Here is a 24,438-nt window from a genome sequence, read left to right as displayed (position 1 = left end):
CACTCGCATTCATTAGCTGTTGCTTTGGCAAACTAGTACAGTACACGTCGCCCTACTGGTGGTCAGTTTTTATTTGCAGTTGTGTTAGCTAGCTCGTGTTGTTGGGTACTGTACTACTACTATCTGTAGAGCAGTCGTGCGCTAATAGATCGTTTGAGAGCCAGATAGAATAAGAGAACGAAACTATTTTGCTACACAGTAATAAAGTCCACTATTGGCACTAGCGACCAGTAGTGTTGTATGAAAGACGAGAAGAGAAGGTGAACGCATACAGAGGATCACTTCAGGCTTGCACTCTTGGTGATATTTATACTCTTAGTATCGTTAAAGTTTCGAAAATACTAGCAAAAGTGGAGTAAATATTGCAATCAATAGCGATCAAGAGAACGATCGGAGCAAAACAGAGTGACGTAGAGAAAGATATTTAGAGGTATAGAGAGGCTGTGAGGTGTAAAGGAGCTCATTCAAATCTATTCTAGCACTCCGGATGCAACTAGAAAACACAAAAAACTAGACAAACATATTGAACAGAAGAATTACAAATAAAACCGAAACCAAGTGTGTGTGGACTAATGGTTCACGTTCCAGCTATTTATGCGGGCAAGTGGAATTTCACGTGTACCAAGACACACCCCGGACAGTGTTAAGAAGATCGAAACGGGCGGTGGAAATGTTCAAAGAACCGAGAACACAACAGATTCAGATTGGAAGAACGATCAGGCAAACGTCCTCACACACAATCGTCGAACGCTGAGTGGTTGGGAGCAAACTGTGTTGTGTACTTGAGTAAGCAGGATGATTGTTGTTTCTTGGGAGCGGAAAAGCGAAATATGTATGGAGCAGGTTTGTGAGTATATGACAGGACAGGGGGAGAGCTTTGGGACGAAACACATGAACGATCGATGAAGATGGCAAATGAAGGAGGTGGACTGCTGAACTCTCGAATGACAACGTCCAAGAGAACTCAACTCTCCAAGAGAACGTTATGTCATGTGAGAGAAAGAGTGTAGAAACCAAGTAATCATTTAAACGGTGAACGGCTTTTTTATTTGTTTCAACGAACCCTGAGCAGGCATTTGGCATTGACATGAGATGTGGGGAGAAGGATATACTGGGAAAGGGATCCAAACTTACCTTCATGGTGGATTTATGGGTTGGTTCTAATCTAATTGAATCGCACCATTCAGCGATATTTTTTTTTTTTTACAAACTTTACTTTGTTTTCAATTGAAAAATATTACAAAGCGAATCAGAATAAGAAAGTAGTGTCCAAGGAGTGAACTTATCGAGAAAAGAGTGAGTTGCGGTAATGTAAGGAAAAAGTTGAGTAATAGAAAGAGAAATAGAGAAGAAAACAGAGCACTAGCAAAAGGTTCAAGAATAAAAAAGAGTATTGCACCGAAAAACAATCAACGATAGACGTAACATCGAACACACACACACACAAAGACGTCCATTTTCATTGATTGTTCTTTAGCGGTACACAGAGGCAGGATGGTTAGAGCTTGGAGCGAGGAAAAACTAAAAGTACGTTCAAATAGTAGTATCAAAAATCAAAACGGGGCTAGCCAATGTCTATGTTTCAAACGATATCAAAATCAAACGCCCAACACCGGAATAGAAAATACGATCGACAAATTCGGATACGAGAAAGGATAGTAGTAGTAGTAGTAGTAGCAAGAAGGATTATTACAAAACAACACGCGCACACACGAAAACAGACAGACACGCACACATAATATTAGACAGAGATAGAAAGATGGGATACAGAGAGATAGAAAGAGAGAGAGCGATTCAAATCTAGATAGGTAGGTTGGCTATTGCCTTAAGTAAGTCAACCGGTAACGGTAGACATCAAAGATTATAGGACACTCAGTATACAAACAACACAAAAACACAAGAGATCACGATGGTATTTTATTACAGACACACCAAAGGATATGTTTACGAGAACACAAAAAGAAGTTGTAGTGATAGTAGTACTAGAAGAAGAAGATGTGATAGATACGACTGGCAAGCGTGCGCGTCATGAAACCCCGGCTGCATCTACCCCCATCCTTCGGCTTTGTCAGCGTCAGAATCAGGTCCAGCGTTGCGGTCCGAGCAACGCCAGCACGCTTGGCAGTGTAAATATACGCATATTTTGTGATTTGGGAGGAGAGGTTTTGTATGTTTGCTTTTTGCTTTTTTTTTTGTTTGGCGTGATTTACCAAGGGAAGAAGGGCACAATGGATTACCTTTCGTTGACCAATTTATCAGTGAACGGGTTACGGGGCTGGCGTTTCATGATATCGGATTCGGCTTCCTCGTAGGCAAGTGAAATAGCGGGTACCTGTGTACATCACATACACGAACACGCACACACGCACACAAAGTATAGTACAAGGACATCGTAGTGTGTGGTTAAGGGGTGGTGGATTAGTGCATGTGAGCGATGTGTTCGTTTGACATTGGATGGTGGTGTGTATATTATGATCGCATATTCCAAGCCGAATGATGATGAGCAGGTCATCGGGCACAAAATGTTGATTGGTTTTTGGAGCATGGGGCAGTGTGTTTTTTAGCACGATCGTACACATACACACACATACACGCACAGGTACCGGGCACGGGGGAAAGGGTGCAGCGAATGATAGCGCAGGAACGTACGGATGCCGATGATGCACAGAAATTGGGATTTTGAAGGCACGTATCATCATTGAATTGTTAAGTTTTAGAGGTGAATGGTAGCGCGAAACGCAAAGTGTGTATGTGTAACGTTGAAGGGTCGAAGTACGATTTTGCACGATTTTAATACATTTGCATGGTTAGTTAGTGATCGATAAGAAAAGAAGAAGAAAAAGATTGTTTGATTACTAAGCAGGTTTTAGAAGGGAAACGCGGTAACATGTTTAAAAAAATTGTCGACAGAGAAGAATTACGACCACAACAGGACGGCGACGATGACGGCGACGAAAAGGGAAAGAAGCTGTTGCTATCATTGAAGCATAAATATTTGTTTTTCTTTTTTCTTTTGGCATGGGGTTAAAGAATGCAAAACAAGACACGTTCACAAAAGCGTCACGTTTGAGGATAAATCAAAGTATAAAAACCAAGACTGGACACAGTACAACAGTGGGTTCATCGCTTGGACACCTTTTTTTCTGAGAAGAGAGGGTACCAATGTTCACCGCTTTCGAGAAGCTAACGCGAAAGGTCAGACGAAGCTGAGGTCCAAATGATAGAGGACCAAATTCATGGTACAATGGTGTGTGCACATGATTGTGAGAAGGTTGTCTTGCAAGAAAGATGGATGGTATAAGAATGGCTCTTGGGCTTAACAATGAGTTCAAGCGAATGCGCGAATGATCAATAGCTGATTGGTTTGAATGAATAGGTTTGGCAGGACAGAGTTCGAAGGACGTTTGCAGGATAAAGAATAGAGTGCTTGTCTGTCATGATGTTGTTTGTGTGTTATAGAGTAGTGAGTGATTTTTGGGGGAGGCATACGTTTTAGGGCCATATCTTATCAATACTATCTAAACCATCTTACGGACTAGACGTTAATAAGATGCGTCTTAACTAATGGCAGCATTCACAGCCCACCAGCTTCCTTACCAGCTGGGGGAAAAACATTAGTTTCCCAAGGGATTATAAATATTATGCCAGTCTTAAATTAGTTTCCCGTTTTTTTTTGTTTCCCGAGGTGGTGCAAAGCTTCGTTAGTAGAAGATTTAAAGTGCATTCTCAGTTGCGTTGATGGGTGCGCTGCGGGTTCAATGTTATTTGGCGGCAGCTCATTCGGGGATAAGATCGTTACAGTTTAGTATGGGAAGATTATAAATTAAACCCAAGTTAAAGAAAAATTGTAATCATAAAAAACAAATAAGAACCTCTCATTGACAAGTTTATCGTTGAAGGGATCACGGGGTGGTCGTTTCATGATATCGGACTCTGCATGTTCATAGGCTAGCGAAATGGCAGGTACCTAGAATAGGGTGGGCGCGTATTTTATCACAATGGTGCGACGAATGGACAAAAAAACAGTTTAAGATATTAAACAAAATAGCCGGTACAAGCTATGGTTGCGTTACATCCTTACATCGTATTCATTCTACAATATAGCAACGATCTATTACGTAAAACAAAATCAAAGAGACAGTGTCTTCTAGCGATTAAAATTGTCTTCCCGTTCGAAAAACTCCTCTAAACGTCGACGCGTTGTTTGCTAATTGTAAAAATGCAAGTTTTCTACAAATGCTCCTCGTACAACGTACCTGCGGTTTGTTACATCGAACAACAGTCAACTAGCCTACACAACGGATGCTAGTTCCCCCGCTATGTATATGTTTCGAAAGCATTTCAAGAGCTTTGCTAGCATCTGGCTTGCATCATTGTTTACTACTTGGTGTTAGATAAGTTGTAGAATGCATGACAATTGTTCAATAGTAAAGATAGATAATAGTAGATATTGAAATGAAAAAGAGCAATAAAATAAGTGTACTTATAGCAGCAGAGCTTGATATTGAATAGAAATATATTTAAAGAAATTGTTTGAAAAAGTAGAAATAGTAGAGAGTGAGAAGAAGGAAAGTAAGAAAAAGTGAGATAAAAAATATACCCCTTATCGATAGAGATTAAGGGTGTAAGTAAAAATAGTAGATATAATGTAGAGCAGAACAAAATGCACCACTAGCTCTGTGACGCCAGGTAGCTCATTAAACTAATTGATTAGCTACGTAAGAAAAAAAATTGTAAATACTTCGAAACAATACAGAAACAAAAAAGCAGAATAAAGAGATTTGAAAAAAAGAAATGAATCAAATTATTACGCAACCAACGTTGGTTACCTCTCGTTCACCAGCTTGTCTTGATAAGGATTACGAGGTCGTCGTTTCATAATATCGGACTCGGACTCTTCGTAAGCCAGCGATATGGCCGGTATCTATAGCAAAACAGTAAGCGCACGTCGGTTTCGAGTAGGGGGGAAGACACGTTGATTAAATTATTCAGTTGGTATAACGATTGCAGATTTTTCCCCCACGAAGGCACAATGGAGGGGAGAAATGAAAATGTACAGAAAAGAATGAAACGTTAAACATGTCTCTTGATGTCGAGGCCAGATTATACAAACAGCAACGCTATCGAGAGCCAAAGAACGCGCTAAACAAACCCGTCCTGTGTTGGAAGATAGGCTTTTGGTGAAGAAATGCTGAAGTACAATCTCAATGCTATTAGCCGTAACTGCCAACGTCGTGCATTGTTGCAGCCTAACACTGGTCGACGACGCTATGCGAACATCATCACCTTTCATTGGAAGTGTTTAATACAATTTGCAACACTTCATTGTTACACAACCACGCAGTCGCTATGTTGTAACGTTTAGTTCAAGTTTGAGGGAATAAAGTGATCCAACAGTCACGGGGGGACCTTGGAATCGAGCAAACTTACCATGTCCGTGCCCAAATCGATACACAGAATAGTGACAGTGCCGAGCGGTAGCGGAATGTCGCACAAGATGAATGCCAGGAAGGGCGAGATTTCCGGAATGTTAGATGTCAGCGTGTAGGCGATCGATTTCTTCAAGTTATCGAAAATCAGACGACCTTCCTCGACACCAGTAACAATCGAAGCGAAGTTATCATCGAGCAGAATCATGTCAGCAGCCTAAAATGGGAAATGGGAACGTACGTAGATATGAGCAAATTCCACGCTAACCCGAGAGAGGTGACAGTACCTGCTTCGACACATCCGAACCGGCAATACCCATAGCAACACCAATGTCAGCCTTCTTCAAGGCGGGCGAATCGTTCACACCGTCACCAGTTACAGCCACAATGGCACCCATGCGCTGGCAACCTTCCACGATGATCAGCTTCTGCTGCGGGGAGGTACGAGCAAACACAATTTCCGTATGGTAGCGCAGAATCTCATCCAGCTGGTCCGACGACAGATCGCGCAGCTCCGAACCGTGCACGACGGCAGCCTTCGCCTCACGCGGGTTCACTTCCGATACCGGGATGTTCAGACGCTGGGCAATGTCCTCCACGGTTTCGTTGCCCTCCGAGATGATACCGACCGACTTGGCGATAGCCTTGGCCGTGATCGGGTGATCACCAGTAACCATGATAACCTTGATACCGGCCGAACGGCACTTGGCCACGGCATCCGGGACAGCGGCACGAGGCGGATCAATCATGGACATCAGACCGACGAAGCGCAGATTATCGACCTGGAAGTTCACGTCGTCCGAGTTGAACTTGAAGCCGACCGGGTACTTGTCCGAAGGCAGCATGAAGTCGCAGAATCCGAGCACACGCTCGCCGAGACCGCCCAGCTCCAGGTAGGCATTGTTGAACGCTTCCTTCATCTCTTCGTCCATCAGCTTCTCCTTGCCGTTGATGAAGATGGTCGAGCAGCGCTCCAAGATACGCTCCGGGGCACCCTTCATGACCAGCAGGTAGCGCGGATCGCTGGGATCCTCCGTCTCGTGGATTGACACCTGGTACTTGTTGGTGGAGTTGAACGGAATTTCGCACACCTTCTTGTTGCGCTTGCGGATGCTCAACACGTCGCCGAGGGCCAGTTCCATACACTTGAGCAGAGCAGCTTCCGAGGCATCGCCGCTAACTTCCTTCTTCAGAATTGGAACGCCATCCTGGCCGCCCTTGAATTCGGCACGGTTGCAGAGCGAAGCGATGCGCGACAGAGCCTTGAAACCGGGGCTGGTGCGGTCGTACTGCACGCCGCTCTGATCCTCAGTGGTATCGGCTTCGATGATCTGGTTGTCGAACCACATATGCGCGACAGTCATGCGGTTCTGCGTCAGCGTACCGGTCTTATCCGAGCAGATGGTGGAGGTCGAGCCGAGCGTCTCGACGGCTTCCAGATTCTTGACCAGACAGTTCTTCGAGGCCATACGTTTGGCAGTGAGCGTCAGACACACGGTGACGGTGGCCAGCAGACCCTCCGGCACGTTGGCAACAATGATACCGATCAGGAAGATGACAGCATCCAGCCAGTGATATCCGAGGATGAACGCGATGACGAAGAAGGTCACGCCGAGGAACACAGCGACACCCGTGATCAGATGAATGAAATGGTGAATTTCCTTAGCGATTGGAGTCTCTCCAGTGTCCAGACCCGAGGCCAAACCAGCAATACGTCCCATGACGGTGAAATCACCGCAGCTGATGACAACACCCTTAGCAGTTCCTTCCACGGCGTTGGTCGAGAAGAAGGCCAAATTCTTGGTTTCCAGCGGGTTTTCATGGGTGAAATCGGGTCCACGGGACTGCGGCTCGGATTCACCAGTCAGGGAAGAGTTGTCCACCTGAGCGATGCATGGAATTGGAAATAAAAGGGCACATTAGTATTGCTCTTACACTGCTGCGGGAGGTAATGTAATATGGGTCAGCACAAGGTCACCAATCCAGAACCAGAAACTCTCTATCTACTATTATTCCATCTATTCGAACTGTGCATGGTGCTGTCCGTTTCATATAAAAAAGCAATATTTTCTCTCGTTTCATATGATTTCCCGTGCTGCAATTGCTACCAGTGCAAATAAACATTCAGCGCACATCATTTCTTTCCATTTTGTTTTTGCAATAGCTAACATCCCTCTTCACTAGCATTAACCAGCTGGATCCTGCCTCAATGCAAACTAGCGTACAGCCAAACCGTGGGGTAGCAGTGAGTATGTGCGTCCGTTGCACAATCAACTCGTTTCGCTATGCACGATTCGGTGTGTGCTCTTCATTCATTCAACGGATTGGATTGACCATGCTCGCATGTGCGATACATCAAACAGAAAGGCTGGGCGAGGTGACGAAACCGCGGTGAAACCAATCAAAACGAATCATCATAAAACCCGACAATCGGGGTTTGCTGCCACTACAACACAATGACTTCCACCCTTACCCCCTCGATTTGTTAGGCACGCACACAGCACTGTCCCAACAGTGGCAGCTTCGTTCCTACCCTACCGCGCGGTGTTGTCGAGAGCATCGCTTCAATTATTTTGTGCTCCACATAGTTTCCTAGCATGATTGGAACGTTTCGCGAATGCCGCAATTGAACAACTAACCTCCTCGCCGCCGCTTCCTCGTGTGCTGTACCCTTTCCATTCTTACTCACTATGTCTCTCTCACTCTCTCACTCTCGTTCGTTTGTACCGAGGACAAATACACATTCACTTGTTCTTCCTAACTTCCCATCCTTCACGAAAAATGGCCTCAATTCAAAGGAATTAAATTTCATTATTAACGAACGCGACTCGTCGGATAGATAAGTTCACCCGCAGCCTGTCATGTTACTTCATCGCACCGAAACTCGCGACGGCCTCTCATGGTCATCGCGTTTCGAATGGGGCCTGAAAGCCGACATCCAACCATCGTGTGACCTTTATGTGCTGACTGCCGGCGGTAGCTATTGTGCAACGATTTTACCTTGAAGTTACGCGCTTCGATGATGCGAATATCAGCCGGTATCCTGTCGCCGAACTTGACCTCTACGACGTCACCGATGACCAGATCTTCGGCGCGCAGCGTCAGCTTCTCACCCTCGCGCAGAACGGTAGCGAACTGGGGTACCATGTTCTTGAACGATTCCATGATTTTCGAACTTTTCGATTCCTGTAATAGATGCAAAATAAGGTAAGAACAACCATGGAACACAGAGGGCACAGCTATTCATCACCATTCCATACGAACCTGGTAGTATGAGAAGATGCCGGTAACTATCACGACAGCGGCCAGCACGATTCCGAGATACAGGTTATCGTCGGCCGGTTCCTCGACGGTACTGGCCTGGATCGAGTAAGCGATGAAACACAGGATGGCACCGATCCACAGGAGCAGAGCGAAACCGCCGAAGAGATTCTTACAGAACTTGACCCATTCGGGCGTCTGTTTGGGTGGGGTCAGGGCGTTTGGTCCATCGCGTTCCAAATTCTCCTTGGCTTTTGCGTGACTCAGACCCTATTGCAAAAAAATTTATCAAATGAAAGCAGATTAGAGATGAAGAAACAGTAAAACAATAAACGTTGCGTTTCAGCGTAATTTTCTGGTCAAAAAGTACTAATGCAATTATAATCAGCAGATTTAACGTCGCATGGTTACTACAGCAATCACGGTCGACCGGAGAAGTATCTTCTTCCTATCTAGTACACGATAATGACAGTCACCGCTCGTTGTAAAGCGGATGTTTAATGCAACAGGCTGTTATCTAAATGACCGGCAGTGTGTCTTGGGCGCCTTCTTCCCCAACGGTTTCACACGTACCGAGTGCGCCCAGTGACAACACATATTGAGATTTTACTGCAATTTCCGAGATAATCTAGTTTGTTTCCGCTTTCGGCCGGTTGAAAAGGATTCTTACTGCCATTAACCAGGTGAAACTTGGTCCCTATCAAACACCGGATAGATTTGAGATAGGTATGACGGTTAAGATCGATGGAACACAGCAGTGGTTCGGTATGCTGGAGATAAGGTGCTTTATACACAGCAGACGTAATTCAGCTTCAAGGTAAATTTTATATCCCGTTTGTATACAATATTTTCTAGAAACTGTCGGAACAATTTCAGTCCTATTATATATATTTGTCGTCTTTTAGCGTATTATGTATCGTCAATCGACATTCAATTAAAGCTTGAAAGTGGCTAACCTATACAGCCGATTATAATTGCACTTGTTTGCTTTTTTAGTACATGTCCGATACCATGTCCTAAACACTCTTATAAGGTTTTTCAGGGGTTCTCATTGCTGTGGGATACTTATTTGATTCTTAGTTCTTAGTGGAAATGAACTTTATAATAGGATGGGAATTGGAATCTATTGCACCCTTTTTGGACAGGCTTATTGAGAAATCCTATTGGAATTGTCCAAAAAAGATGCTATAGAGTTCAATTCCTTGCACATAAAGTTCATTTCCTGTAACAAAGAGTCATTAAACTGTCCCACAAGTATGAGAACCCACTGGAAACCCCTGTATTGGTTCAATATACTTACATTTTCCGGATGTGTCTGTAGTCGCTGGTACAGTTCCTCCGGTGTGATCTTGTGGTAATCGATGTCAAGCTCCTGCTTCAGATCATCTAAATCAGTTTTCTTTTTTGGCGGCATTTTGCGTCTTGACTGTTGGGTGAACCGGTTGAGTAAAGAGAAACAGGGGAAAAGGTGGAAAAACGTATATTAGCACGGAACGTTCATTTACTAACACACTGATTTTTTTAAATAATTTCGATCGGTCCACAACACTGGTCTAAAGGGTAAATGGTGTGCGCTGATGCTGAACGGTACCAGTGATATTCCTGACCGATCGAACGCTGGTCCCGGACTGACGGTGTGCGAAGTGGTTCCGCACAGTCGTTACCATCCGGCGACAAGCATCATTAGCGCACGATAACCCTCCACAGATAGTTGCTCGTAAGATCGATAAGATACCGGGTGTGTCAATCAAGTTCATACGGTAGAAAGGCGTTAACGAGTCAAGCAGATCCGGGGAAGAAGTGGCAGCGATGGAGCTAGATTCCATGCGCCCTACTTACGCTTTCCAGCACCACCTATCTACACACCATTGATAATACTACTACTAATACCACTACCACCGTTACTACAGTTACACTTATATATTAAACGATAGAAAGGAAGATTGGAGTGATACAAAATATAGAACACTTAAAATGAAACCATTTTTATACTGATATAGATGTTATTTTGCATCGACAATTATGCATATTGTTAGATGTCTCCTGGGCCGCTGGGTAGCAAACAAGGAGTGACCCTTAATTAGCATGCCATCATTCGCGGGAGCTAGGTTCGCGAATTACGTCACACGACATGCCTTTGCAAAGAGCATTCTACCAAACGCCACCACCAACGAAATCCCCGCGGTGGCCTTAATGCTCGCAATGCTACAACACAACTAGCTCATCGGTACAGTTTTATACTACACTCTCCGCATACCACCACGCCGCCTCCTCCTCTATCGTCGCATCATAAATGCAACAAAAAAAACGCTCGTTAATGGATAGTGTGGTTCTAGGCGCAGGCCAGTTTGCACCGCGCTCTAGTTTCCCACTTTAGCTGCCACCGGCCATCGGGCCACGGCTCGATGGAAAAGAGTTATTTTCTGTTGCTCGTGTGCTCGGCGGCGCACCACTAATCCCCTATATTTGAGTCTACACGTATCGGTAGCCTGCATGTACGTGGAAAGTGTACGGGTGCCGCCGTCGTTCGACTATTTCAAGGACTTTGGAGTGATGTTTACACCCTCTCCTCACGAGATACACGCTCGACGTCGAGACACCAATGAAATAGAACATACCGTGTTCATCGCACAGCGTGTGTGTTTGTGGGCCTATGTGCACACGAATGGATAAGTGGCCACGAGCAGTGGGCAAAGACTGAAAACAAACTACCAAACACGTATTAGATTATTGACAGTAGAGAGTCCGCACTGTGAAGCGCTCTGTGAACTCATTACTTGATACGGCTGGCTGCGGGTCTGATAACAATTCCCGCAAGGTAACAATCGTTCAATGCGAACGGTACACCACCACACTCTGGCAGGACGGTTTACTTTCGAGTGTGTCCGCACTATCGCCATCGGCTCAAGTGGCTTTTTGACTTGAAACTAGACGGCAAATAAAACGATTGCAAAATTATAGGTAAGTGTTTGCACAGAAAAAAAAGACATACTTTGAAGGCTTCATTACCTATACAACCTACTCTATATACTCTTACCATATACTCTTACCTGTTAAATTGCTGAACATACACAAACACACAACATTGAACACGATAGACAATAGCACAAAAGTACACCAGCATGCATATGGTAAAATGATACTCTTTATGATTCATGAGTTTATGAATGGAATGATGGAAAAGGGTTTAGTAACTAATATTAACGTCCATCACACACCGCTATGATAAGTCAGTAAAGAAAACAAAAAAAAAGAGAACAATGTCCAAGGGGTATGTTTTATCACGTTGAAATCGGCAACAAACGACAAGCGAGTGTCATTGGGAGAACCTTTGGTCGAAATTATAAATTACTTGCCCGAATTACAGATAATATAAACTTCTGATTGTTAGCCTAATCAAACACACTCGACCGGTCGGGTTCAATGGGCGGCCAAATTTAACGAGATGACTGGGCTGAATGAAGCCGGCGGCGGTGCCGTTTTGTCAAGCGTGACGTATTTGGACAAGAGCGATTGTTCGGGTTCAGTCTCGCTGCTGTGAATGTTTTATTACTATCATTACCCATTCAGCCAGGTCCGATAGAGTGTACTGGGAGTGGGCGCATAAACGAAAATGAACTCCGTACGAATAAATGAACCTACGTCATCAATGTCATTATAGGAAGAGAGGAAGTCTTCCACCACACACACACACACACACACCCCCCGAACACCGGTGATGGGCACAGGGAAGGAAAAAATACTCCATAAAATTGGCAGTATCATTGACGGTTATATAACTATCGCACATCGTCGCCACATTTATGGATGCCCAATTCATTGGGATTATATGTGCCCGTGTCAAACCTGTGTCCGTCGGCATGATAAAAGCGAGACAAGCAAAACCGATGTAATGTACCAAACCTTACCGGTCTAGCGGCGCATCCATTTGTAACGTGACTTTATTTTTTTTGACTCGCTTCTTTTTTGAGTTCCAAGTCCTAAGCCCTTCCACGAGCCGACGGGAAATGCATGGGTGTCGTGTCGGGGTGGTCGCATGTTCACGATTAGGCAAGCTGCCAGCATTTTGTGGCATTTGTTACTACCACGCAATGGTATCATGTTTTGGGGAGAAGGTTTTGGCACAGGAAAAAACAAACAAGGGCACCAAACCAAACCTGGACAGTCGAACTTATCTTCCGCACAGCGCGAAACGGACCTGTGGTTCTTGGGGAAGACATATGTGCTGGAGTACGTCGGGCGGCTTTGATGGACCCCATTGTGCAATGCATCATTGTATTACACATCGGAGGTAAGCAGATTAGTTGAGCAAAAAGTGCTGTTGTGTGCTGTTAAGCACCGTGAAGGTTCTGGAGTGGTGTCGTAACCAATGTGTTGAACAGATTCTTCGATTTTTTTAAAGGTTGTTAGAGATAATGTTAGTTATTAATTCTACTACAACACATTTTTATTGTTAGTATCCAGTGGGAACGATTAGTGTCAATGTTACGATTAGTGTCAGCGTTTTTGTTTTGCAGCAAAAAGATTACAGTTATGGTCGTAAAAAAATAAAACAAAATGTCGGTACTACCTTAAACTGGCCATCGGCTGTGCGATTGTCATCCTTAAGTGGGGCCACCGTGGCCACACGGTACGAGTCCGTCCTACCGGTCTGCACATGGGATTGATGGTGGAGGATGATGATGATGTGTTGGTTTGTGTGTTTTTTGTTTTGTTTGATCGTATATATGAACATATAAGGATGCGCGTGTGCGTTTGATTTTATCCGTATCACACGGCGTCAAATAGAATAACGATACACATAACAGAAGGAAATGTGTACAATTGACGCATGGTTTGGATGGACAAACACGGTTTCGATTAGCAATGGCAAACAGATATGCAAACAGCAAACAAAAATGAGAACGAAATTTACACAACACACACACACACGCAACATCGATCGAAAATGGAACCATGCACACACGCACGCACGGTATCGCAGCATACGCAGAGATCGTACACACGGTTACACACACGATATCCGCGAATGCGCATGCAATTTTTCGTTGCGAATGTGTCGAAACGAATCGGACAGGCATAAATTATTGGATGTACAGTAAACACACACACACACATAAACAAAATGAAGAAAAAAAAAATATGAAAAATAAAACATGATTAGCATACATTGAACGGCGAGGCACGGCACACTCTGGAAGCATGCACGACGAGCTGGATGTACAATCGGAGTGAGCCTTACTGGTGGAGGAGACGCGGCGTTAAGAAAATTCTGAAAACCCCCCAATGGAGCTCGCTGCTTTTTCCAATCCAACGAACATAAACGAACGAACTAAACAATACTTAGTCAGCATGACTTCAAGCTGAGGTGAATCAGTTTCATCAGATCGATAAACAACTTATTTTACGTGCCAGTAGCAGCATTTTGCGTTAGCAATCAGCCTTGAGAAAATATAACAAATTTTCGTTTTGGATCTCGACTCTTAGGTTGCCTCTTAGTCCCCACAAGGGTGAGGCTATTTGTGTGAATGTTGTTTTTTTTCGCGAATGGTTAAATATACAAAAACTTCCTTTGACATTACTCTCTTCCTACTCCATTTATAGCTGAGTGCCGCAGTCACGTAATGTAACAATGATGTGAGGCGGCCATGGCGCTACGTACCATCATTGTTCTAGTGCCAACACATGCTCTAACGATGACACGATAAATGCAGCCCCAGTAACTATGTGGCTATCCCTTTTTTGTTTGGTTTCGTTCGACAAAAGCTGCATAATAATAATTATAACCGACATCGATCTCCCACTTGGAACTCACGCGCACCAGCACGGTGAGCGGCTGAACGATTGGCACGAGTGTTTATGCGGTACCCCACACCAGCTGCTCCACTTTCTCACTCGGAACCGATGGAATAGGAGAGAGGGAAAGGAGGTTCGCGCTCGACCAAAAAACAGGGCAAACAGGGCAACATTTTCCGAGAGAACCCAAATTACAAATCGCTCTACACAACAAATAGGAGGCAACACAACAAAAAAAAACAACAAGAAGACACACTAATACAGCCTACGTGCTCTGCTGCGCCTGCAAGAGAGAGGACATGCGCAGTCAGGATTTTCACGTTATATAATCGGGAGCAGTTTTTCTTCGATCGTTCAGCTCTGGTGGTCGGGAAATCGAATTTTCCCGTGGTGGAAATGTGGTATGAACCGCATGTGCTATGACTATGAGCTACAACTGCGCTCCTTATGGAAAGGGAGCCACCAAGTAGGACATATTTTGTAAAGTTCATGTACATATCTAAAGGTGAAGTGGGTCGTCCTCCAGAGAAAAGAATCTTCCGTTAGCGGTGACCTTAAACAGGACGGGAAACGATACGGTACAACTAAGCGAAAGAAAGTATGAGCGAGAGCGCGTTCCAAAGAAAAAGTGACACCAAGGACAACCTCCACCACCTAGCCAAGGCTAATAGTTTTAAGCTCCTTAGGGGCTGTTGTACAGCAAGTGTCACTACTGGGAATAATATTTCGCCACAAAACCCCAACGAAACAGTCGTAAAATATCGTGTTGTGTATTTCAACGCTAACACGTGTCGCCAGTATACAAACCGTTGGTAGAGGGCGTCGTGACAGACAGTATTAACGTTACTTGCCGTTATATAACGCAAAATCGTGTGGTATAAAACACTAACTTACAGTAAACCTCATGCTTCAACAAACCATCAGACACACCAAAAAAAAACGCAAATGTTTCATAAGTTTGGTAATGCGATTCAATCGCACGGGTGAGCGAAACGGGTTCTTCACAACCACTAATATTAGACACCTCACAACTACGTCCAAAGAGCAGCGCTTAAGGTCAGTGTCGTAAACCCCTCGCCGAACAGATGCACGGTTAAAAAATAAATAATAATAAAACAGCACACGTCTTCATGACCACTGCCGCGCAGCACTGTGGTGGTGGTGGTGGTGGTGGCAAGATAGATGGGACCGATCTGTTTTGATTTCGTCTTGCTGTGCCGGGCACACTTTGAAGCTAAGCTGCGGCAAAAAATCCATCCCTCACGACACGATCTTAATATCGGCTGATCGCGTGATGGCCTTTCACGGACTTACGGAACATGTTACGGAAAATGTGGCCTGGGAGGTTGGACGAGTTTTACGACGACCACGAGACGGCGACCGGACACAGGGAGAAGGGGGACCGATTGGCCAGGTGCCAAACGCACGGTTAGTGTACCGAACAGCACTGGTACGGCGATGAAGAGGCGCAAGAAAACAACCCCTCGCTCATTTCGAGCACGGAAAATTGTTGTCATTTTTCTTCTAATAATAAACACCATCAAGGGGGGGGGGGGGATTTAAGCAGCACAGAATACGGCCGTACATTCTGTAGTGTTTAGTTATGATTTATGAAGAGGTTTAATCATCCATTTATTCAATGACACATTTTGCGCGGGATATTGTTTATATCTGGCTTGTTTTTTTGATGGAGACGCCCAGTTTCTCATAACCGTTTGACGTTAGGAACAAAATATCTTGCATACTACCTTAATTAGTGGTTCTGATAAATGGTACACGATCGGTTTGGCCAGCTTCCCGAACCAATGTTTCCAATTTTAAAAGGAGAACCCTCGACCACGGTTAGCATGAGCTTTCCAACCATTTAACATCTTTCGTTGATTAACTTCCCGGATAACGAGCACCCCCACTGTCAACAAACTGCAATTCACCCAACCGGTTGCAAACGGACAGGGGGTGCTAATCCAAACGACAAACAACTGGCAGAGCAGTATTTATATATAAACACACACGCACACCTCAAATGTGCCGTGCAGGTCGCTGCTGTTGCTTCCCTTCACTAAAGCCGGTTCATCAAAACAGACTCACCCGTCGTCAAGTGCCAAACCCGGCCACACAAAAACCAACTCGACCCAGTTTAAGGGTATGTGAGCTGTGTGTACGCTCCATGAGCGTGCTGCGCTGCGCGCGCGATGAATTTACGATGGGATTTCGCTCTTTGCCGCTCTAAATCTTTACGAGCACCACAAACAAACACACACACACTCACACGCGGACGGCCTGAGATTGATAAGAAAACGCTTTCTCAACTAGACTAAAAATCTTCCGGGCCAAACCCTGGCAGGCTGTCATATAAACTCTCTTTTCTTTTCCGTCCTACAGTCTCCCCACCAAAGTGTCAGTATCAGTCAGTCTGGACGAGAAAGAGAGAAAGAGAGGGACAGCGAAGAAGGGAGATAACACTTTGCTATCACCGGGCACGATCAGCTTCTTGATCAGTGCTCTGGCGCGATCTTTGCTAAACCGAATGATGGCGATTCACCGCGCACGAGTACGTTCTTGTTTATGTTTCCTGGGTGCGGGGGAATTTCAACTGAGTTGGCGTTAATCGTGCAACGAACACACCGGGGGCGAAGGGAGCACACGGAAGAGAGGTTGAAGCTTTAAAAATCACGTTGAAACCATAGGCCTCCATCAATCAATGGCCACGTGTGGAGGAGATTTTGCTGATTATTTACATTCCGTCGAATGTTTTCCATACAGCACTTGCCGGCTTAATGTCAGAGCTTTGGTGCCGCCCACACATTGTCGAGCTGCTCTCCCAGCTAACCGCGGAGACGACAGCCAGACGAAAAGCCAGATGATCGGTGGCGTAATGTTTGGCGCGCGCATTGCTTACCCCACTTTTGGTAGCGATCCTCGCATCAGTTTCTGTCAGAAAAGCGACCTACGGACGCGCGAAATGCTCTTTCAACGCGTAGTCCTGGGGGGGGAGGGGGGGGGGAGGAAGAGGTTCTAAGATTAACTCCACTTGCGCCCGCCGATGGTTTGTTTGTTTTCCTATTTCACTAATAAAACCCTGAACACGCCACCATTCAACGCCAGCAGCTTCGTTAATGAACTCCCCCGGCGCGTTGTGTTTGGCTGAAACAGTGCGCTGTTTTGCGCGATTTTCCTGTTTGAAATCCCAGAATTTGTCTTACGCAGAACGTGCAGACCGCGCCGAAGTGTGTTAACAGTGGGGAGGAACGTCCAGCTAGTCGTCAATCAACTATTTTGCACAGGCGTTGAAACTTTAAAGAAATTACACTTAAGAATCGCGCAGAGTAAGATTTAGTTAAAAAAGATTCCACTTCCTGGTACACTGTGTTTTTTTGCCCTTTGTTGGAACTGCCCAATCGACAATTTTCGTGTACAAGAGTTGCAGCATTCGCTCTGCCAGAATCTAACGTATTCACATTACGGCATTTCCGGTTCGCAACCGCAGCAACGGTTTAGTGTTACGGCAAAAGTGACTCCAGGAAATTCGTCTTGAGTTCAGCGGAAACAGGAAGAAAATAATTGAAGGGGAATCATTTCCCTGATTTGCTTGCTTCCAACAGGAACTGCTAGGCAGATCCAACACCAGACATTTGGTTTGTCGAGTGGGTGGTGGTGCACACAGTTATAAACGACTGAGGAGCAAAAAAAGTGCCCGAACGGAAGTCCGTTTCCAATCTGTTCTCGTTGATTATTGACACACCTCAGTGTTTCAGCTAAACCGTTCTTAAAGGGAGTGTCATAGGCTTCCGCTTTCGCCCGCAAGCGAAAAGAGACCGAAATTTGAATGAACCTGTTCGCAACGCAACCTCTCGGAAAACGCTCTCCTTCCGCTGCTCCGGCACTCAATCGAACTTCCGGAGGCACCATTAGTCCATTAGTGAAGTTTGAAGGAGAGTACAAGTATGTCAATATTGGAACAACTATTGCCACTGAATAGACGAACACACCCATCGGACGAGAATAACTTCAAATATGCTCCTTCTCTCGCGTTGTACGAAATGCAAAATTGTGTCAACCAAGCGCGTTCGCGAACTAAAACGAAGCGCGAAACCGCACTGTCACGTACAAATAAAATGCTACTTTTTATTGCCTTCTCCAGCTTGTCTCGGAGGGCCGTGTAATTACTTGCATCTGTCACCAACATCCCCGCAGTTCAGGTAAGTCCAATTGGAAAGGTGGTAAATATACTCGTGCACAAAAGTGTAAACGTGACAGTCAAAAGGGAGCGATAAACGCTCCCTCCTCTCAGCCGGGAATGGCTCGGAATGGGATGGCCAGCGGCGAGCGTGCGGGTACTGTTTGTTCGGAAATAATACCACTTGGAAATGACAAACAGAAATTTTCCATTACCAACCCTCACACTTGGCCGGTGATTTACACCAAGTGTGAATAAAAGTGAGGGAGAACCATTTCAAGATGATGCCACTAGCTAGTAGTAGATGCCACTAGTATTTCTACTTTTTAGCTTTAAAATAAGGTTTATCGGATCTATCACGTGAGAATGGCATTCGCTTACAGTGCACAGCTGAAACGGTGTCACATAATAGCACAATATATGATTCTTGTGCCATGTTTAATAGCATCTGGTAAAACATTTACCATCCCAATCAATTATTCGCATGGGCAACGAGGGCAACAGCGGTCTCATTGCCACACGCCGTTAATACTTCATCCACAGTCCGTCAAGCGGTGCACATTTGAATAAACATGAGCGCGCGCAAGAGAGAGAGAGAGAGAGAGAGAGAGAGAGAGAGAGAGAGAGAGAGACAGAGACTCAAATCTCGCAAACTAGTTTACTAGCTCCCCTCCTCGGCTGTTGTGTTTAGCAGGGCAAGGGAAGCAAGCTAACTGGCACCTTCCAGTGCGGCGAAGGCACGGGGTGCTGCTCAGCCTAACAAACAAGATCAAGTTCAGATCAAGATCACCGACCAAGCCTCCACCCGCGACAGGTTTATCCACACATCGCTCGGAATGGGTGGGGGTAAAAAGTGGAAATCAAGCGAGCTGATCGTTTTAATGAAACCCACACGCCATAAGTATAAAAAAGCTCCTACTGCAACGCCAATGCACGCACATCCTTCAGCCGGCCGGATGCGGTGCAGTCCGATCCAATCTAACACACCATGCCCATGTCGCCTTGGATCGATTACATCGGAGGTAAAAAACCACATTCCGGGCGCAAAACATACGTTCGTCGCAGCCACTGCCACCCGCCTCCCCCACTTGGTGCAGCAGTTCGTCAGCATGTTCCTCCGTCAGCCACACCACCGGTGCCCCAAAGGCCGGTTAGAAAAACCCGTGAGGTACGCGCGCATGGTTTACATCAAAACGGCGTCGAAACGTTACGAACGTATCCCACGCTGTCACATCTTCAAAGTGTGCACCACAACACAAACGGGCAAATTTATGAAATCGTAAATCTTTTTAAACCCCTCCAAATGTGCGTTTCAAGCGCTAAAATGCAAAAAAAAAGTGTTTGCTTTTGCAGCCACAGCCGGCATCGCTCAAGCTAGCAGCCGCGATTCTGGAGAGAGCGGGGCTCCTTCGTTTGTACGCAGTTCACGTTCCGTCAGTTAGCCGTGTCGTGTCCTTCAGAAATTTTTTCAGACAATGTTTGAAGGGTGAAATTGTTCGATAATGTTGTTGCCACCGACCGTTTTGTGAGCGATGCTTTTGTGCGGACTGTCAGACTGCCGAAACGAAACGATTCGCGATGTACGCGACGGACACCGCGTGCTCGTTTATTCTACCACCACCACCACACATCATTGACCCACAATCTAGCGAGAAGAGGAGGCCCCGACGTGACTGTGGGGACGGACGGGAGGAGGGGAAGACGGGCGCATCGTGTTACACAGTCCAATCAATGTCCATCGAATCGTAGCATCGCGGATCGTTTTGGCGAGTCGAAGGTGATTGATTTATTTCTGCTGGAATGTGGTACGTCTCCGCTGCGCCCGTTCGTTCAGTCGGCAGAGTTGATTTGCGTAGACACACACACACACACTTGACACCATGAATGGGTATTTTTGTCCAACGCAAATATATGTATAAACAACGCCGTTAGCAAGGCTTTCGTGGTTGTGTGCGGGTTTAGAGGATGTCTATGTATTGTGCGGTTGCAATTATTGCTTACTGTAAGAGCAAGGCAACAGCAGTCGCTACAGAACAACCATGTAGAAGTTCGACACAGCAGCAGCACGTTTGAAAATCAATAATGTACCCCCCTTTCCATTTGCGACCTACACGAGAGAAACACACACACACATAGTACAAACTCTTGTGTGTTGTATAAATTCTCAATTTGTCGTAATAGAATTGTTCTCACTATTATTATATACGCAAAGCAACGGAAGCAGAGTAACTATATACTACAAGAATGCTTCAAGTGATTACGTTTTGTCGCATGATTATGTAACACTCTGAAAAAAGCAAAAAAGGGTCGACCGATGGAGGCATTGAAAGCTTTCGCATAAATAAAATCGGAACAGAATTGTTCATAAAAAAGAAGAAACAAATATTCTCATAATAATGTTTGCATTTTTTTTTTCGTTTAGTATTTCACAACTATTTCCAGTACCAATGCGCTGCCAGGTCCTGTCGCAGCATTATGTAATACGGTGGAGGCAGATGCCTGCGGGCTGGAATCTAATTTCTTGTTCAGTTCGTTCGTTGAGTTCGTTGAGATTGTTTGCTGCTTCATTTCATTTTTGTTGCTTTCTGTGATACATTTTTGGAAAGAGCTAGGGTTTTCAGAATGTTTCTCCTCCACATTGCGTCGTGCCCGAAGAAAAACCTACCTGAGGCATTGTGTGCACCTTCTTGCTCTAATGCCTGGCGGGAAGTGAAGGACAAACACAAACAAGCAGCGCTACCAGCTGTATGAGTATAGAGCTAGTGTGCTTTAACCAGCCACTTCGTACACTACCGTATGTGTATATATTTTTTTTTTTGTTCAGACCATGTGTGGGTTGGGGAGGGAACAATGCAGTTGGAAGCGTAAAGAAAAGGAAAAGCGAAATGCAATAAAACAATAAACAAACACACAACTCTTTTAACAGACATGTAAACGGAAACTTATGCTATGGCCAGAAATGTTAACAATGGTAAAGAGTGGCCACTTTACATGTACACACACACACACATACACACGTGTCATATGAGCGTGAAATACCACGGACGGCAAGGAATCCTCCTGACTCCAAGACACATGCCGCCGGATCGAAACAGTTGCGCAACGCGACGTTTTCTTTCCACCATTTCTCCCCTTCACTCACTGCCCTCTCCCGGGGAGAGGGCAGGGAAGGCACGAGCTTCACGGCACGGTAATGTATAATTGAGAGATGGAAAACTGTGTACCACAGAGGAGAGCGAGCATGCCACCAGCAGCTGCTGAAAAGCTCTGTGGAAAACTCAACTCCTTCTCTCTCTCTCTCTCGAACCGTTCTTCGCTCGTTGGTCACTCATTAAGAGCACACGCTCTTCAACACGCCGTAATTGCTTCGCTCTCGTTCGCTGAGGAAAAAGGAAAATGCTAACCCACCACACACCATTGCGTTTGAGCAGAAAGAGAATGCGTGCCCCAACGTGCAAAATAGGAACATTGTCCACAAGTAAGATGGCACCTGCCAAATGGTAATAAACAGGCATAGAAAAATCACACCCATAACAGACGGATGGGTTTCAAAATGTATAACGTTTACCGAACAGTTTACAGAACCCAGAGAAAACTGAAACGGTTGTCGATCTAGCTTCTGGTCTAGCTGCTGTCTACAGCTCGTGCAGCAACAGACACAGGACACATCAAAACGTGGTGTGGATGGCCGCAAAACTGACCTCAAACCACGGGGTGGGAGGGTCGGGGGCAAAAACTGCCTCTTTTCGTAGTAGAAAAAAGAAAAAAGCCCAAAAATAAATTTTCATCTCCGACAGTTTGCGTCTCATTTCAATGGGAACATGAACGGGTGCGGAAACATCCTGCTTCCGCTCAGATAGATGGACAGATAGAGCGAGAGCGCGCAAGAGAAAAGCATTTAATGAGTGACACGAAAATCGGGTAGTGTTCGTGTGGTACACTTTTCTCCAACACTACTTCTTCTCCCATATCCGAAGGGATATCATATGATCAATTGGAGTTGACGATTTGTATTAACATATTTTAAAACGCAATCTAAGTTCTGGAAAATATATAAATGATTATATGGCATAAATGTTTCTCGCAGCAAGGAACGTTCTTCCGTATATACACTGAAGTTTTAGCAATGGTAGTGTAGTAACGGTGGTAATAGTAGTAGTAGCAGTATTCATTAAACCGTTGCAGGTGTATGTGCGGAGTTGCTATCAGTGTGTGATGGCGCATACATCACAAGGCGCCAGCGATTAAGGATCACGAGTGGCGGTTCACTTCCGTTTGCAATGGCACCTCTTCCTATCTAACGAACACACAATCCTTCCCTTTTACTCGGGCTCTCCCTTTCTCTGTACCTCAAAATTTTTCTCCCATACGGTAACTAACACGTCCTCATCATTCAAAAGCACTTTGCAAACCGATTCAACACACGTTTACACACTTAGTTTTTTACACGTTTTTTCCATACTTTTTTATTTTTTAAAAAAAGCTACGCACACCGTAAAAGTTTCATCACACACGCACACACGCCAATCAGCAGACGGAAAATTGAGAAAAATCCACCACCTAGACGAATCACGAAATACACCACCCCTGTCTCTCTCCATCCTTCTTCCTCGTTCACTCAACGTCATGTAGAGTAAAATTATATTTATCACATCGCTTCTTCCCACCGTAATTAACTATGTTCTTCAGCGCGTTGTCGCGTGTTTTTTAGCACTTTTAAATACTCGTGTTTTTTTTTTGTTGTTGGTGGTTTTGACCTGTGCTCTACAGCAGCAGACGAATTTCAGAGTTTTTTGCTTTGGGTTTTTTTTTTCGCTGCACTTCTTACGCGGGAGACGGTAAAGACACCTCTCAATTGGCGGCGAATCTATTTTCTGCCTTAATGTTTTTTTTCTTTTTTTTGTCGTCTTCGGCTATCTCACTACCACGGCTAGCAACTGTCCGCGTGCCAAGGTTTTGGTCAGCTCAGAACCCGTAACCCGTCGGGACAGTGTTATTAGTACCATTTTTCACCTTAAAATGTTTGTGAAACCAGCAGAACGACCAAATTCAAATTAATTTCTTAATCTTATTGCTTTCGAATACGAAAAAAGATCCTTCACGCCACTAACAAGACCCAGCGCACCAGTGCGCACGGGCAGTGTTACATAAAAGCAAGCCCATCTGACACCGCACCACAAAACGGCTCCTCCCCTATTATGCCTACCGGGTTAGCAGCACTGCTTAACCACCGAAACCGGGTCTAAGTACGGACGGAGGATTTTGCACTGGAATTAAACAAAAAAGAAACCGTTGTTCCTAATACACCACACGCGCACGAAAGGGTGTTGTATATACGCTTTCGCTTAAAACGCTCAAGCGTATTGCAAAAGAATGTCGAGACTGGAATGAATTCCCGTACTGCTAGTGGGTACCGATTTTCGTCCCGATCGCGCGACGTCTTCCTTGCCGAGACGACGTCAAGACGACCGAAGCGCGAAGGATCAATCCGCCGTCCTTCAAACAGCGGAAGAGCGAGAGAGCGCCAGAGAGAGAGAGAGAGAGAGAGATACAGAGAGCGAAACTCTGCTCTCGTAACTCCCAAAGTGAGATTCTGCTCACTCTTAAGTGGCACTCATTTTTTCGGAACTCATTTCCTCAATTTTGATGTGAGTGTCACATTCCAAAACGGCGAGAGCGCTCTCTCGAAGATCCTGCTCGCCCGTATCCGATAGGAAGGATAACAGTGCTTTTTATTTTTGCTCCATCGAACCATATTTTCACCCTCTGCTTCCT

At 45.2% G+C, this 24,438-nt stretch overlaps 1 protein-coding gene across 9 annotated transcripts in view; it reads right to left on the bottom strand.

The window, feature by feature from the left end:
* The window catches only part of LOC120950886 (sodium/potassium-transporting ATPase subunit alpha), a 65,003-nt gene that overhangs the window by 6,100 nt on the left and 34,465 nt on the right, over positions 1-24,438 (bottom strand). For 3 of the 9 annotated variants that reach the window (XM_049606793.1, XM_040369277.2, XM_040369278.2), the window contains exons 2-6: positions 9,991-10,116; positions 8,694-8,960; positions 8,430-8,615; positions 5,717-7,312; positions 5,431-5,646 (exon numbers count right to left, since the gene is read on the bottom strand). In XM_049606793.1, coding sequence (XP_049462750.1) covers positions 5,431-5,646; positions 5,717-7,312; positions 8,430-8,615; positions 8,694-8,960; positions 9,991-10,104 — 2,379 coding nt within the window. In that variant the 5' untranslated portion in view covers positions 10,105-10,116. Of the gene's footprint in view, positions 1-2,237; positions 2,333-3,872; positions 3,968-4,829; positions 4,925-5,430; positions 5,647-5,716; positions 7,313-8,429; positions 8,616-8,693; positions 8,961-9,990; positions 10,117-10,199; positions 10,220-13,260; positions 13,342-23,869; positions 23,996-24,438 lie in introns of those variants that run through there. The other 6 variants (XM_040369271.2, XM_040369273.2, XM_040369274.2 and 3 more) reach the window with 6 other exon arrangements.

The sequence above is a fragment of the Anopheles coluzzii genome, chromosome 2 (genome assembly GCF_943734685.1).
Source record: "Anopheles coluzzii chromosome 2, AcolN3, whole genome shotgun sequence".
NCBI lineage: Eukaryota > Metazoa > Arthropoda > Insecta > Diptera > Culicidae > Anopheles > Anopheles coluzzii.
This window is presented reverse-complemented; position numbering and strand designations above follow the sequence as displayed.